The following is a 15,983-nucleotide window of genomic DNA, read 5'->3' as shown; positions in this document are numbered from 1 at the left end:
TGTCAGAAAATCCAATCCTATGGAATTGTACAGTTATTTCACATCTCAGAGCCTTGGTTCTGTGTCCCTATCTTGGCTCTTGCTCGTCATTTCCTGCACTTAAAACACCCTCTACCACTTCCCCATTCTCCAGCTGTGAAGCCCACATGTCACTTTTTAAAGAGATTTCCTCCCATTCCTCCCTCTCACCCCCTCAGTCAGTGAATGGTCTCTCCCCGTGCCTTTGTGCTTCCATAATTTATTCAGTCTATACCTATTGGGTCCCTAAAAAGTTTTCAGGGATAGAGCAGAGAATGAAAGGGGGAGGCCTGCCTTGAAGGGGTTTATGGTCTAGTGTTGAGTGCTGTCCAACACAGTAGCCATGATTGGCTATTTAAACTTAAAGGTAAATCAAGTTAAATGGAAAAAAAATTAATTCCTTAGTTGTACTTGCCACATTACAAGTGCTTGCACGACACCCATATAGAATAACTCCAGCATCACAGACAGTTCTATTGGATATCACTGTACAAGAGGGAAGAGAGATGGATCTCACGTGCACACACACACACATACATACATACACACATGTACACAATATATATCACAGGAAACAAGGTAATAAATGTAGAGAACTGAGACAGACAGTGACTGGTTGGTTACTTTAGATAGAGGGACCAGGGGAATGTCTGAGAAAATGACACTTAAGCAGGGATCAGAATGAAGGGAAGAAATCCGAAAATGATGGGGTGAAGGAATGGGGATCTAGGCAGAAGCACTGGCAGGGAAAAGGTCCTAAAGTAAGGATACATTTGAAGGAAACCCATATGGCTGGAGCCCTGTGGGCAGGGAGGGAGTGGTAGAAGAAATCTGAGAGGTTGGCAGGGGCCAGATCACTGGGGCTTTGTAAATCTGGGTAAGGAGTTAGATTTTTTTTTTTTTCCTGAAAGAAACATAGGAAGGTTGTAAGTTGAGGAGTGACACAGTCTGATTATATATTTATCGTTTACATCATTCTTCTCAATTTTGTTAGTTGCTTACTTACCTGTGTCTCTGCCTGATTGCACAATTCTGGATTTTTTTCATCCTTGGTGTGTTGAATCATGCCCTGTTAGCCTCAGTATATTAATAATAAGTGTGGTAGAATTGAATTAAATTAGAAATTTTTTATCACTGATCTACTGGGCTTTGGCCAAGTCTGAGAGTGTAACAAAAGCAGCCATAAAATGTTTTGTCTCCCAAATAAATAAGGCATGGCCTATTTGTGCATGAGGCATTTCAGAATTTTTCCCCCTGCCCTTTGGTGGTGATTGAAGTGGGGTCAGTAGTGTCCCCTCCAAGTGTATAAAGGCAGAGAACAAGATGAAAGCAGGTATCCAGAAATATGCTTATTCCTTGGGAGAACGCCTCTTGTTACCTAGTTGAATTCAAGTGCATGGCATCGTAAAGCTAGGAAGGCTATTAAAGACATATGGTCATACCTCTTGGTTTTATGGAAGAGGTGATTTTCAGCAAATAGTTCAGGGGACAGCCTGTGTGAAGGCCCAGCAACAGGAGGGGGCTTGTGTTCAAGTAGGTGGAGGAAGGTCTAAGGCGGGGGCCTCCTCCAACCAAGGCCTTCTTCAGAGGCTGAAGCACCCCCAGGCAGGGCTGGTGCAGGGGCAAGCTGGAGAGGGCACGCTCTAAGGTGAAAGTGTGGTACAGGCCACGTGTTGCCATCTCATTTTATTTCACAAAAAACAAAAAGCTGAGTTCTCACGTGAGCTCTCTGGATTTTTAAATTTTGGCTATTAATTAAGAAATAAAATTTTAAACACTGTGTACAAAGTACTTCTGCAGGCCAGATATAGTCTTTGGGCCTCCAGTTTACAGCATCAGGCTTTAGGCCTCTTCCGAGTTCAGAGGCTGCTAGAGAGCAGGGTTCACATTTCTGGGCAGTACAGGACCCATGACCACAGGATGCCAAGGCCAACCTCAGCTTCTCCAGGAAGCCTGTCACGAGCTGCAAGAAGCCTAGAAACGGAGCACCAGTGCCTCACTGAGAGGAAATTAATGAATCTTTAGACCAGAAGGAGAGTTAATGAAACACTAGCCAGGCTTATACTTGTTTGTATGGTTTAATGATTAAGAGCAAAAGTCAGAAGACCTCATCTGGAATCTAGGCTCATTTAACCTCTGGAAGCCTCAGCTTCCTCTTCCATGAATGGGGTTAATAACAGCACCTGCCTAAGGGGTTCTGTGAGGATTAAATTCATGTGAGCGCTTGACACAGAGGCTGCTACACAGTAAATTCTCCAAAAACCTTAGCTAGTATCAATGCATATTTAAGTTTAGTTTTTTAAGTTCTCCCACAGCCCTTTTGCTCATAATGAAAAGTCTCTGAGGGAGATAGAGCAAGTATTTTTAGTGCTATTTTCCAAAGGAAGGAATCAAGGCTTGGAGGAACTCCATAACTCACAGGGATACCCAGCTTTGTAAGTGGCAGAGCTGGGATCTGAACCCAAGTCTAGTCCAGACTCTGCTTCCTGAAACAGTCTCCTGATATCACTCAGTAAGATGTGGTCTGTGACATTGCATCCTGTAGCATGAATGGTGAGGTATAATGATTTGCATTTTTGCTTAATTCTTGTGTCATCTAAAGAATGTCGCTCCCCACCTGGCGCTACAATAATTGAGTCAGTAGCCACCACAGTCGCTGACCTTCAACACACCCTGAAAGGAGTTTGGGGCAGAGATCAGGAATGAGGCACTCTGTGCTCTGTGGAGACTGGCAGAACAGGCCTTCAGATAGGTATCTTTAAGAGAAAATTTTATGAATCCAAATTTTTTTTCATCTTTCCGACCTTAGAAAAGCACTAAAATCATTAACTGAGATAGCTATTCCTTGTGACTAACAACCTTCTACCGAGACGTGTGCTTGACTGCATGGCTCCAAAATCACAAACATGCCGACCTCCCCTCCCCCCCCAACGCCACCTCTTTGGAGCAGTTCCTCAGAGCTCTCTGAGAGGCTTGTCTCCTGGTCCTCATTAAGTCCCCAAATAAAACAGAAACTCACAGGCACATTGTGCACTTTTATTTCAGTTGACAGTTTTGAGGACCATGAAGGGATGCAGAGCAGGCTTCTCTCCTTTGCCTGAACTTATGAGGATCCAGAGCCCTTGGTACCAGCAGGCCCCATTGCCCTGTGTCTGTCTGCCTCCCCAGCGTCTCCAGATGAATTTGAGTAGGGCTTTCTGGTTCTCAGACCTCCTGATAATCGGTTGATGATCCTGAGTTTTATTTGGTGGTGTATAATAAGTACCTGCCCCTAACTGTCCCCACCCCCACCCAGTTGAAAGATATTGGAGGACTTTGGAGACTGGAGCAGTCTGTACTGGGTGATTAGGTGGGAAGCTGGCCTAAGGTCTTTCCTAAAGTAGGGGCTTCAGAATGTCAGCCTACATCTTTAAGGAATTCTGACTCTAAAGGAACAAGTCCTTCTAGGAGAAGCTTGCATTTCTCTCCCTGTGCCTTGAGATGTAAATGTTCTACCAGGGCTCTCAGGATCTATTATCTTATCTAGACCATCTCCAATTCCTGAAACTGAGAAAGAAGGGGGAAAGACTTTTTTAAATTCCAGCAAGTAAACAACTTATTCCAACTGTTATTTAAAAACTAGTGAGTTTTATATTGTAATAACTGATTTGTGACTAAGTTTTTAAGATGAAGCTACATGTCTGTGTGTGCCTTATAGATATGATAGGTCTCTACCTCTGGAGAGTATTACCAAAATTAATTTGTAAATGAGCTCTATTTAATTGACTTAAAAGAAATTAAGTGCTTATATAAATTCTCAGAAATATAAAATAAACTAGCCCAGATGAATTTTAGGTTCATGTGAACTGGGAGATATTCAGTATTAAATTAATATTTGGTATAAAAGTTAGAGCTTGTTGGTTTAATTAATATAGACATGTCTTTAGAGCCATCAACATAAATATAATACTTTTATTGTACCTAGATTTACTAGAATAAGTTCTTATATCTGTCAGCAAGAAAAATAACTTGGTATGATGAAATTTTTTATAAGTCTATTAAATGTAAATGAGATAAGAACTTTTAGGTAAACTCTTTAGAAATAATTATGTTTTAGGAATGTCTACTTGAAAATAGTCTCTCTAGATATTTGGTAACTTGAAACTTTAGAACTTTTCTAAATTAAGTTAAGTGATGGAAATTTATTAAATATCGAAGTCCTTCCCAAATAAAATAAGGTAACTGGAACATTAATTACGGAACATAGGCATCATTTTGCAGAGAAATTAAAGATATTTAGGACTATTAATAAACGCATTTGGTGCCACATACATTTGGAGACATTTTCTTTAAGAAATCGCATGTTTTTTAGAAATTATAAGTAGTATTTAAAGTTTGCCAATCTATAGAATGCTAATGTAAAAGACAGTTCATAATTGCTTACTTCTTAGTTTTCACTAGAAATTAAGGTTTTTAAAAGTTGAGAATTCTAATTAATATATGTAATTAGACTACTAAGTTAATATGGAAAACATCTTTGTATGCAAGAAAAAAGAAGGTATAAGAAATAGAAATGTATTTTGTTAAGGAAAAAGAAAATAATTTTGTCCTAATGCTAGTTATTTCTAAATGGGAAAGAAGAGACAAATTAATATGGGTATAGAAAATTTTAGAAGGTTTGAGAGAAAAAATAAGAAACTTTAGAGGGGAATTTTTTGTGTGGTCAGAACTAAGATTAGAATAAATTTAATTGAGCAAATGAATTTCAGTATTAAAGGTAAAATGGTACAAAACCTGAATTTGTTTTTTTCTGTTTTAAGAGGGGAGTGTTTTCTTAGAATATTGATCTGCTTTTTATACCAGATTGTAAATTTTCTTTATGTTTTAAGTAATTTGTTATAACTTTCTGTATTTGCCTTTGAAATCTTTTATTGTCTCTTGGTTAAATGAATGAGTATTGTTTCACAGTGACCTATGATGCCAAGTGTTTTAAAGTCTTTTGATATTTTTGGCAAACTTCCAAAAGATCACATTCTAATTGAAGTTTATTTGACCTCTAGCTAACTTTGAGGTTTTCCAAAAGGCCCTGGAATACCTCAAGGGAATTGTTTTCTCTCCTTAACAAAGAGAGAAATATTAAATTAACTAGGCTTATTTGGTATGTTAAATTACATGGGAAGCATTTCAAATGAATTGTGATAAACATTCTTAGGCTATATTTTAGGGGGAAATGTTATTAATGTAGATATTCTAGAAATTATTGGAATTCCTGAAAACCTGGTATGTCTTAGTAAAATGTTATCAGTCATAACTCTGATTATTATCTTAAAATGTTATGAAACAAGTTTCTTTGCCTATTGCATCACAATCAGATCTTTTTTTAAAAAACTTTTTATTTTATATCGGCGTATAGCCAATTAACAATGTTGTGGTAGTTTCAGGTGCACAGCAAAGCAACTCAGCCATACATATACATGTAACCATTCTCCCCTAAACTCCCCTCCAGGCTGCCACATAACATTGAGCAGAGTTCCTTATGCTATACAGTAGGTCCTTGTTGGTTATCCTTTTTAAATATAGCAGTGTGTACATGTCAATCCCAAACTCCCTAACTATCCCTTCCCTCCACCCTTCTCCTGGGTAACCATAAGTTTGTTCTCTAAGTCTGAGTTTGTTTCTGTTTTGTAAATACTTTCATTTGTATCATTTCTTTTTAGATTCGTATATAAGTGATATCATATGATATTGCTCTTTCTCTGTCTGACTTACCTCACTCAGTATGACAATCTCTAGGTCCATCCATGTTGCTGCAAATGGCACTATTTCATTCTTTTTAATGGCTGAGTAATATTCCATTGTATATATGTACCACATCTTCTTTATCCATTCCTCTGTCAGTGGACGTTTAGGTTGCTTCCATGTCTTGACTATTGTAAACAGTGCTGCAATGAACATTGGGGGTGCATGTATCCTTTTGGACCATGTTTTTCTCCGGATATATGCCCAAGAGTGGGATTGTAGGGTCATATGGTAGCTCTATTTTTAGTTTTTTAAGGAACCTCCATACTGTTCTGCATGGTGGCTGTACCAATTTACATTCCCACCAACAGTGTAGGAGGGTTCCCGTCTCTCCACACCCTCTCCAGCATTTATTGTTTGTGGATTTTTTGATGATAGCCATTTTGACTGGTGTGAGGTGATATCTCATCGTAGTTTTTGCAATCAGATCTTTAACCATGCCTTTTAAAATCTTTGTCATTCATAGACAGTTATTGTTTGATTCTGATGCCTTTGCAAAAATGCTTCATCTTAAAGAAAATTCATAGAAAGGACTTTTGACAAGCACAGGCTTGTAAAACTCTTCATAAAACTGTTAACAAAAGATCAAAAATTAGTTACATAGGACTCAGTGAACTGATCAATATGGTTATAATTTTTATAATTTTTTTTCTGAAATATTACTGCCTTTTAATCTGTTTTCCAGATATAAGGAAACCTTTCCCTTTAAGCTAATTATGACTTACAGTAATTTGGTAAATGATACCTTCGTAAGCAGAACTGAAACATTTATCTTTTCTTTCTACCTGATCCCTCCAAAACTGTAAACCCTTGTGTTACTAGCAGCCTTATCAAGTGAATAAGGGAGGCCACCTCCTGACAGATGCAGGAACCTGAAGATATTTTGGGACCTTGAGAAGAGAGGAATTCACCCAAATCTGTAGATATTGTAGGTGGGATCTGATGGCAAGCCCTTGGGATGGCTTTTCTGGCCTTGAGAAGCCTTTTAAAAATTCAATCTGAGATTCTTTATAAAAAGTTCCAGCAAAGCCAATTTTAAAAAAGAGCCCGTATGATCAATTACACTTATGTAAATAATCAGGCCAAGTTTATTGAAACCAGACTTATTTTTGCAAACAAATTACTCTTAATTTGGCTATATTTGATAGAAATCAGGGTAATTTTAGAGAGAAAAGTTATGTTTCAGTGGATATTAAATTCTAGTGTTGTTAATTGAGGTCTGTATTTACTGCCTAAGACTCACTTACCAGATAGCCCCCTGTTGTTACGTTACACTATTGTAAAGTTTAACTGAATTATTAAAAGGACACTCTAAGTTTGTTTCTGAAGCTTATCACAGTAATCTATCTTTGGATGAAGATCAGATGCCCCATGAACTATAACCGGAAGATTATGCATATTGGAAAAGGCATCATTTAAAGGATTATCTCCAACCTAGATGGAAGGACCCTTATCAGGTACTCTTAACTAGCTCACGCACAGAAAGACTGAAAGAAATTGACTTTGGGATTCATATTTTCCACTTAGAAAGGGCCCCTGCACTGGACTGGCCTATAGAGAGAACTGCTGACCTCAAACTCACCTTAAAACAATGCTCAAACAGAGGAGAAACTGCACTCACACCAAGACAAGAAGAAGACAACATCAGAAGTAGATGGCTATTCCTAGATGCCAGACCTGACCCATATGATTATTTATCATGTTTTCAATATAATAATTACATTAGATAATGATATCATACCATTAAAATTATAGAAATATGAATATAATTATATAATTCTTTATAATAACTTCTTGGACTTTTGCATAAATCCATGTTTTTCTATCATGGGCATAAATCCTACACAGAGTTTAGAAATTAATCCAATTGTTGGGTTTATGGTCAATTACCTACATCCAGTACTTCTGGGTTACCTTGGTGAATTTCTCCTCTCCAAGGCTCTAATTGGATGGCCCTTAGGAAATTTATTTTAGAAGAAAGAAGTTATAGTTCTGTTTGAGCTACTATTGATATTACTAGATGGGACCCTCTCACTTGGCCGATCAATGGTACTTGCTCTGACCATGGCTATACATATGAATTTTCTTTTAAAGTTACTCAAGCTCAATAAGAACAAGCTAAATTTCAGTCAAAGAATATAACTTCCCATTTATTAGGAGGGACCCTCCTTCAGTTATGGGGTGGATTTATATGACTACCACCAGACTATTTAAGTCATTTAAGTTTAAAAGCTCCCTTATATTGGGAACAGTTAAACTAAGGATAATCAGCCTAATAACACTAGGAAATTAGGCTGGGTGCCTTATGAACAATACCAATATTTCATTACTTTTAAGATAGCGATTGGTACAGGAGAGACTGAGTCAGATGAGCTGGGAATATACTGGACCACACCTAATGGAAGCTCTTGGCTTAAATATTTACTTATGACCCTATTAATGCTACTAGCTATATTATTTTTATTCTGCGTATTTTACAGGATTGTTGTTTCTTGCATTACCAAACGTGTGACTGAGCCTCTGATAAAAATGATGACTAGGCAACTTGAAATGATTGACACACATATATATATATATTTCTTTATGAACTCAAGATTGTAATAGTGTAACTCTCGATATGGGAAGAGGCAACAAGAGGGAATCTTTGCCTGGACCATAACAGACTAGTAAGACAGGTGGTGCAGAGACTTTTAGCTACTATTAGCAGTGCCTAGTCCAATAATAGCAAACTGAGGATCAACAGAATCCTGGCCTTACTGAAGAAAGAGTATTCTTAGCACCGTGGGATAAAATGGTCCTGAATTGCCTCCCAAATAATGATTGAATTTATAACCATGAGGGGACACTGCCAGCTAAACAGTGTCACTCTCCATCTGGTTCTGTAAGTGTTAAGTCACTAGCCACTGTAGACACTGATGTTCAATATACCCTGAAAGGAGTTCAGGGAAGAGATCAGGAATGGCACTCTGTGCTCTGGGAAAACTGGTTGAACAGGCCTTCAGCTAGTTAGATATTTTCAGGAGAAAATTTTATGAATCCAAATTTCTTTCATCTTCCCGTACTTAGAAAAGCACTAGTCATTAACTGAGATATCTGTTCCTTGTGACCAGCGGCGACCTTCTACCGAGATGTGTGCCTGATTGTACTTCTCCAAAATCATATATATGCTTATCTCTCCACTTCTGTCTCTTGGGAGAGGTTCCTCAGAACTCTCTGAAAGGCAGTCTCCTGGGCCAAAGATAGTCCTCAGGAAGTCCCCAAAGAAAACTGAAACTCACAACTCTCGTGTTGTGCGTTTTTATATCAGTGGGCACTTGACAATTTGACTGAGGCTGGGGACTAGCCATTGTGGCCACAGAGCAGGAAGGAAGTCCCCTGCCCTCGCCAGAAGGCCAGTTGACTCTCATCTTCGAAGCAAAGGGTAAGTGCACCTTTGCTATGGGAAGTCTGGTCTTTGCTCTGGTGTCCTTGGCTAAGCCAGCCTCTGGTTTCCTTCCTGTTTGCTCCCTTATCTCCTCTGTCAGCACCTGGAGTCAGTTTGGACTCTAAGTATAGGAAAGGAGCTGGGGAAGACGGGACTGCTTCAGAGGACACCTTTGCCTTTCTGTTGGAAGGGGCAGAGCCCTCAGTCACCTGGAGCTAACAGACCTGAAGCCTTTGCATGGTCTTGTTTCCAGCAGGTAGTCTTATGTGATTCCCCCCATCAGGGTGAAAGGAGAAGTTGCAATCTGAGAATTAAGACTCGTTCTGATACCATCTGGTTTGGGGGCGCACCAACCAGCGTGCTCTGTCTTTCCTTCAGGGCGATACCATCATGCATCCATGGGTAGCCATCCTGGGCCTCATACTCCTTCTGACAGGTAAGTGAATAGGTGGGCTGTTCTTTGGAAGCGCCGAGGAAGGGGGAGTGTGTGTGGGGGGGTGTGAGTGTGGGGGGGGAGGGTAGATGTTCTTGGGCTTTGTTGGAAGGTAATGGGGTCAACTAGTGAGCAAAGAACCAGGCTGACACCTTAAACAAAAGAAATTGCATAAATGCTAAGAATTACAAAATCTTTGGGTAGGTGAACAAGGCACGATGCAGTACAGGATGACATATGCTGCCATTTGTGTTGAAACCAAAAAAAGGAGTAGGTAGATGGTTGTGTATGCATGAACTACTCAAGTGTATGTAGGAAAGAGTTACAGTTGTCATCACGGTGTGGAAGGGGACGGGAAGAAGAAAAGGGGATAGGGTGGGAAGGAGACGAGTGCTTTATTGTACCATTTTGTGCCTTTTGATTTTTTTAGCCATGTGCAACTATTTCTTTTAAAAAGAAAATATCTTAACTTTCCTGGCGGTCCAGTGATTAAGATTCCGTGATTGCAAAGCAGGGGGCGATGGTTTGATCCCTAATTGGGGAACTAAGATCTCACATGCCTCCCGGTGTGGCCAAAAAAATTTTTAAAAAGAAAAATATGTTATTTCAAAACATTCTGTGAGATAGGGGAAAATTTTAGAAATAGACATATCCTAAGTTTTAAAAACAATCTCTAGAGGTGGGAATGTGAGGAAAGTACATTTTTAAATTATACTTCTAAAACTTAAATTTTTGTAATTAACATGTATTACCTTTGTAGTCCAAAAATGACATTGAGCAAAATTAAATATTATCAGAATTCCAGTGAAAAATATAGACTCTTAATTTATGTAACAATGAGTGTTTTATTCCCAGAGCATTTCCCAAACTCACAGCTCAGTCCTAACTATGATTAACTGTTGAATCTCAGATTTCTTTCAAATCTGAGACTGTGGTCTCTTTCAAATCTGAGACCACCCAGACTGCATTTGGCAATGCAGGGTTTTTTAAGCCACTGCCACAGGAGAGAGTTTTCCTGCCTATTTGTTTTTAAGAGGCAAAATTTAGTATTTGATCGAATATTCTCCAGTTTTTTGGTTTCACCTGGGTAAGTGGACCTTACCACCTGCATTGCAGGGCTGTCATCAACTCATGAGAAAGGATCCCTGCTTAAATTTTTTGGATTGATCGTAAAGCATGATAAGCCTCAGTTCCTCCTGAAACTATTATAAACCCTTTTTTCTAAGAACTGATTTCTAAAGAGTTTACTAGGCTTCTGCCTTCTAGTCAATGATGCTTTAAGTAAAACATTAGCTCTGCTTTTTTTTTTTTTTTTTAATAAGAGAGGGGTTGTGAGGTGACTTTATTTGCAATAGCAATTTAAAAAATTGCAATAAAAATTGAAAATCAAAACTTTAAATGCAATAGACTTTTTAAAACAGATTTCAACTGAGACAGTGATTGAATCTAGGGGAGAGGAAAAGCCACATGTATGTATTACCTATTAAATAAGCAGATACCTGTCAAACACAGGATGAAGTACACACACACTCATGCATTACTGGAGTGTTATTTGTTTCAAACCTTTTGGAAAGAAATTTGGTCATATTCACCAAGAGACTGAATATATTTCTGCCCTTTATCCCGATACTTTCTTTCTTGGAAATCTTTTCCTATTAGGAAATAATCCTGAATACAGAAAAACATTTATATGATGTTTTATCTACAAATATATCTAGTAAATAGTAACACTGCTAAAGAATATGTTAACATAGAAAAATGCTTATACTAAATTTTAAAACTCAAGATATAGTCAGATGATTACAAACCAAATAAGCTATATAAAGAAAAAAAATGAGAATAAAATTAAAGTTAAAATATTGAGACCTCATGCTCAGGTTTCTCTTTATTTACAGATGGTGTAACGTCTTACCCACGAGTGACTGGAGTGGTGGATCAGTCTGTCAGGCTACCCTGCACCTATGGTGGAGAAGTCACAAGCATGTGCTGGGGCCGAGGGGCATGTCCTTTAACTCGCTGCGGAAGTGACATTATCTGGACTAATGGATACAGTGTCACCTTTCAGAAGGACAAACGTTATAAGCTAAACGGAAACATTGGTGGAGGGGATGTGTCTTTGACCATAGAGAATGCAGCCCAGGCTGACAGTGGCTTGTATTGTTGCCGTGTTGAGAAGAGAGGGTGGTTCAATGATATAAAAATCACCCTAGACTTGAGTATAAAGCCAGGTGAGCTTGTCTTCCTCCTTCCTTTGATCACTTCCTGTGGGTTCCCAGAGATAAGAGTTTTCTGTTTGATATTAACGTTCTCTTCCTTTAATAGAGAAAGAGGAGGTTCCTATAATCTTGTTTTCTAATAACTTTTGGGATAGAATAACTTCTATTTGTGTAGAATGAAGTGTTAAGACCCAACACAGTCAAAAATAAATAAAATAAAAAATAAATAAATTTAAAAAAAAAAAAAAGACTAACCTTGATTCAAGACCATAGTCTAGAGATATTCCCAGTCAACAAACTATCTCCTAAAGCAGTGCTTCAAAAATGCTAGTTGGTTCATGAAAAAGCATTCACTGTTCCACAGTGAAATATAGTGAACATTTTTATGGAGGTAAATTTATTCCACTGGAAGAACTGCCCTTTTCTCTGAGGTTATGTCTTAGAAGAATTCTTAAGTGTCCTTTCTTAACATTTTAAGACTTATAGAGAATTCATACATATAAAATAGGTAATATAAGGTCCTGTCAAGTAGATGTATCATTTGGCTTTAAGAATCATCAATTCAGTCTTGTTGCATATACGTTGTATAAGCCTATATAGTTTCACCCCCTTCCTCTGTCCTGTCTTGGATTTTTTGAAGCATATTTCACACCATATCACTAAATTGACTGTTGAAAAAATAAAATGGCCTTATTGCAGTATGAAAACATTTGCATCTCAATAACGTTCACCTGTTGCTTTTAAGAATTTTATAAAATCCAAAAATCTGGGAAGTTTACATTTTTCCATCTTGATGTAGACATCCTAATTTTTCTTGCCATTTGATGAAAGGAGCAGGTTCTTCAGGATTTCCTGGTTTCTCGTGCTCTTTCCTAATGAAACTTCTGCCACTAAAGTCTTCTATTGACAACAGAATCCAATACCTGTGGCCTTCATAAGCTATGTCTCTTTTTTAATTTAAATGAACTTGATATTGCAATCTCCCAACTTTTGTACTTGGCTTGTGTCCTTTATAAAGGCAGGTAAAATAAGGTCAATTCTGATGCAGCAAATAGCTGACTCTGGGGAACCTATATGTAGGAGGCAATTTAAGGAAGCCAAAAGAGGCTGGCGCTGTAGACACATGACGAGGCAGCGTGTGGAGAAGAGATTATTTTTGGAGTTGTGAAATTATCTGATTGGTCTGGCTGAATATTTTTTAAAAAGGAGAGAGAAAGAAATTAGTAGGGGACTTCTTGTTTGTTTGTTTTTGTTTTGTTTTAATTTATTTATTTTTGGCTGTGTTGGGTCTTCTTTGCTGCGCACGGGCTTTCTCTAGTTGCAGAGAGCGGGGGCTGCTCTTCACTGCAGTGCGTGGGCTTCTTATTGCGGTGGCTTCTCTTGTTGCAGAGCACGGGCTCTAGTCATGCAGGCTTCAGTAGTTGTGGCTTGCGAGCTCAGTAGTTGTGGCTTGCGGGCTCCGTAGTTGTGGCTTGCAGGCTCTAGAGTGCAGGCTCAGTAGTTGTGGTGCACCGGCTTAGTTGCTCCGCGGCATGTGGGATCTTCCCAGACCAGGGCTCGAACCCTTGTCCCCTGCATTGGCAGACGGATTCTTAACCACTGCACCACCAGGGAAGTCCCAGTAGGGGACTTTTAGAGTGCTTAGAAATTCTTTAATAGATGAATATTTACAAAGCCACTGCTCTGTCCAGTGGGAAACGGGTCCATAACTGAGCCAAAGTGACTCTCTGCCTCCAATCCAATTATTTGCTTAAGTTTTCTTGCACGTTTCACAGAATCAGCTTACTTTTCAACCTTCTGTTAGGGCTCTTCCTCAGCAGCTCCTCTACCGTAGTTTCCTAGATTCTTCCTCAGGAAATACTTACCACTGAGGAAGACACATTAGTTAAACAAGTCAATTAGGTTTCTTCCTTGTTATAGCCTTTGATCAGACTTTTTTGCTTGCTTCCTTTTTTCTCTAGATTTGATTTCAAACTGAAGGGAGGGGATTGGATTGCACTCTTCTTAAAAACCTCTGACTACACTGTTAGAACGGGGTCAGCAGACTGTAGCCCTAGGACCAGATCAGATTATAAAACAGGCTCACCAAAAGTTTTATAAATAAAGTTTTATTGGAACACAGCCACACCCACTAGTTTATATACTGTCTATATGGCTGTTTTCATACTGACAGAGTTGAGCAATTACCACTGAGATCACAGGACCCCCAAAGCCTAAAACATTTACTAATGCCTTGTACATAATAGACACTCATAAATATTTGTTGAAAAAAATGTTTTTCTTCTTTAAGGCAAAAATCAGTTAGTTTCCAAATTAAATTGACTTCAATCCCTCACAAGAGTTTTCACACCAATTGTCTCCTGTTCAAGAGATTTGAGGTTCTAATTTATAGTTAGTAGAGTTGAAATTTTAGAATACTTCTTGTGGGCAAAAAAGATGCCTGTTGAGAAAAAAGTACACATTCTTGACTCAATCCTACAATTTCTGCTTTTGTGCCAGGCACTGTGTTTTGGGTTAATCCTAGTTGCAGTTCTTTCTCTGGGTAGCTCTGAGGACTTCAGTAAGTGGTTTGGAGTCCTATACCATTTCTGACTCTGGAAAGAGACAAAGTCATTACCTTTTGTTATTATCCCTTAGGAAGGAAGGAACCTTAAAAGGTCTAGTCCACTTCAAACCAAATGCACAAGGCATCCGTGTTATCTAACGTATGTTAATGGTGTGAATTAATCCACATTTAGGATGCAGGTCTGTTGGGAGGGTACCCTTAGGACTGACTGAACGGAATGCTATTTATTTGGTAAATATTCTGGTTCTTGGGAACTACTATTTAGGTCCTAGTCACACGCCACTGAGAGGACAAACACGGCTTCGGGCTCTAGACTTTTTTCCCTATCTCACAGACGTTTATGAAGATACATAAATCTGATATGCGGGACTAGTCTTTTCAAAGGGCTTCGATACAAATCCCAGGCGTCATTTTTTTTATCTCCAAACCTCCCCATATATACTCCTTTCAATGCAGCTGTTTCCTTGTTGTGAACATGTTTTCACTCCCTCCTCAGTCACAGACTCTAGTTGACCAATGAGGAGAACTCCGAGTTCATGGGAGATAAGTGCTCACTTCTGCCTGGGGACAGTCCCAGTGGTTGTGTTGGTGCACAGGCCCAGCACACGACTCTTGTTTCCTGCTGCTTGATGAGTCCTTGCTTTCATGTTGATTTCTAGCTCCACCTACGACAACAATAATGACCACTACTACTCCAACAATGACCACCACTACTACTCCTCCTCCAACTACCACCACTACTACTACTACCACTCCACCAAGTACCACCACTACTACTCCACCACCAAGTACCACCACTACTACTTCACCACCGATGACGACCACTACTTCTCCACCACCAACTACCACCACTACTACTACTACCACTCCACCAAGTACCACCACTACTACTTCACCACCGATGACGACCACTACTTCTCCACCACCAAGTACCACCACTACTACTCCACCACCAATGATGACCACTACTTCTCTACCACCAACGATGACCACTACTACTCCACCACCAATGACGACCACTACTGCTCTACCAACAACAATGACGGTCACCACTGCTCCAACGACAACGAGGGCCTCTACCTCTGCTCTTCCAGTGCCAGCACCCACAGAGAACCTCCAGCCAGGTAAACAGATGTGCTTCTGATCCCAGAAGACTTTAAAGGAGAGGATATAGACCATCCAGGGTGTTGTGTTAAGGCAGAAGTGCAATCTGGGGTAAGGATTTGAACAGGCTTCCAAACCTGGCTTCACAGAATCTGTGTACCTCCGTCCCATGTTATATTCACCTTTTGTATGTATAAGCATCTTCAGAGTGAGGGGACCCTATAGCTTTTTATCAGATTCTCAAAGGAATTCATTAATAGCAAAAAAAAAAGAAATAAAAAAGCCAGACCACTGATCTTGGACATCTAAGGAGGATGGTGGGGATTTGGCCCAGTTGAACACAGACTTACGAGGAAAAATAGGGAATGCCAGAACAGGGTCAGGTGAATGAGATTCCGTCCTTACAAGGAGCTCTGAATAGAGATCATTTAATCCATTCTGAAG

At 39.2% G+C, this 15,983-nt stretch overlaps 1 protein-coding gene across 1 annotated transcript in view; it reads left to right on the top strand.

Annotated features, from left to right (window-relative positions):
* The window catches only part of HAVCR1 (hepatitis A virus cellular receptor 1), a 42,509-nt gene that overhangs the window by 8,844 nt on the left and 17,682 nt on the right, over positions 1 to 15,983 (top strand). Inside the window, exons 2-5 of the mRNA XM_061188372.1 lie at positions 9,599 to 9,656; positions 11,549 to 11,881; positions 15,095 to 15,323; positions 15,411 to 15,559. Of these exons, the coding sequence (XP_061044355.1) occupies positions 9,599 to 9,656; positions 11,549 to 11,881; positions 15,095 to 15,323; positions 15,411 to 15,559 (769 nt within the window). The remainder of the gene's footprint in view (positions 1 to 9,598; positions 9,657 to 11,548; positions 11,882 to 15,094; positions 15,324 to 15,410; positions 15,560 to 15,983) is intronic.

This window comes from Eubalaena glacialis, chromosome 4, assembly GCF_028564815.1.
Source record: "Eubalaena glacialis isolate mEubGla1 chromosome 4, mEubGla1.1.hap2.+ XY, whole genome shotgun sequence".
NCBI lineage: Eukaryota > Metazoa > Chordata > Mammalia > Artiodactyla > Balaenidae > Eubalaena > Eubalaena glacialis.
The sequence above is the reverse complement of the archived record's forward strand: the minus strand, read 5'-3'. Positions and strand labels throughout refer to the sequence as shown.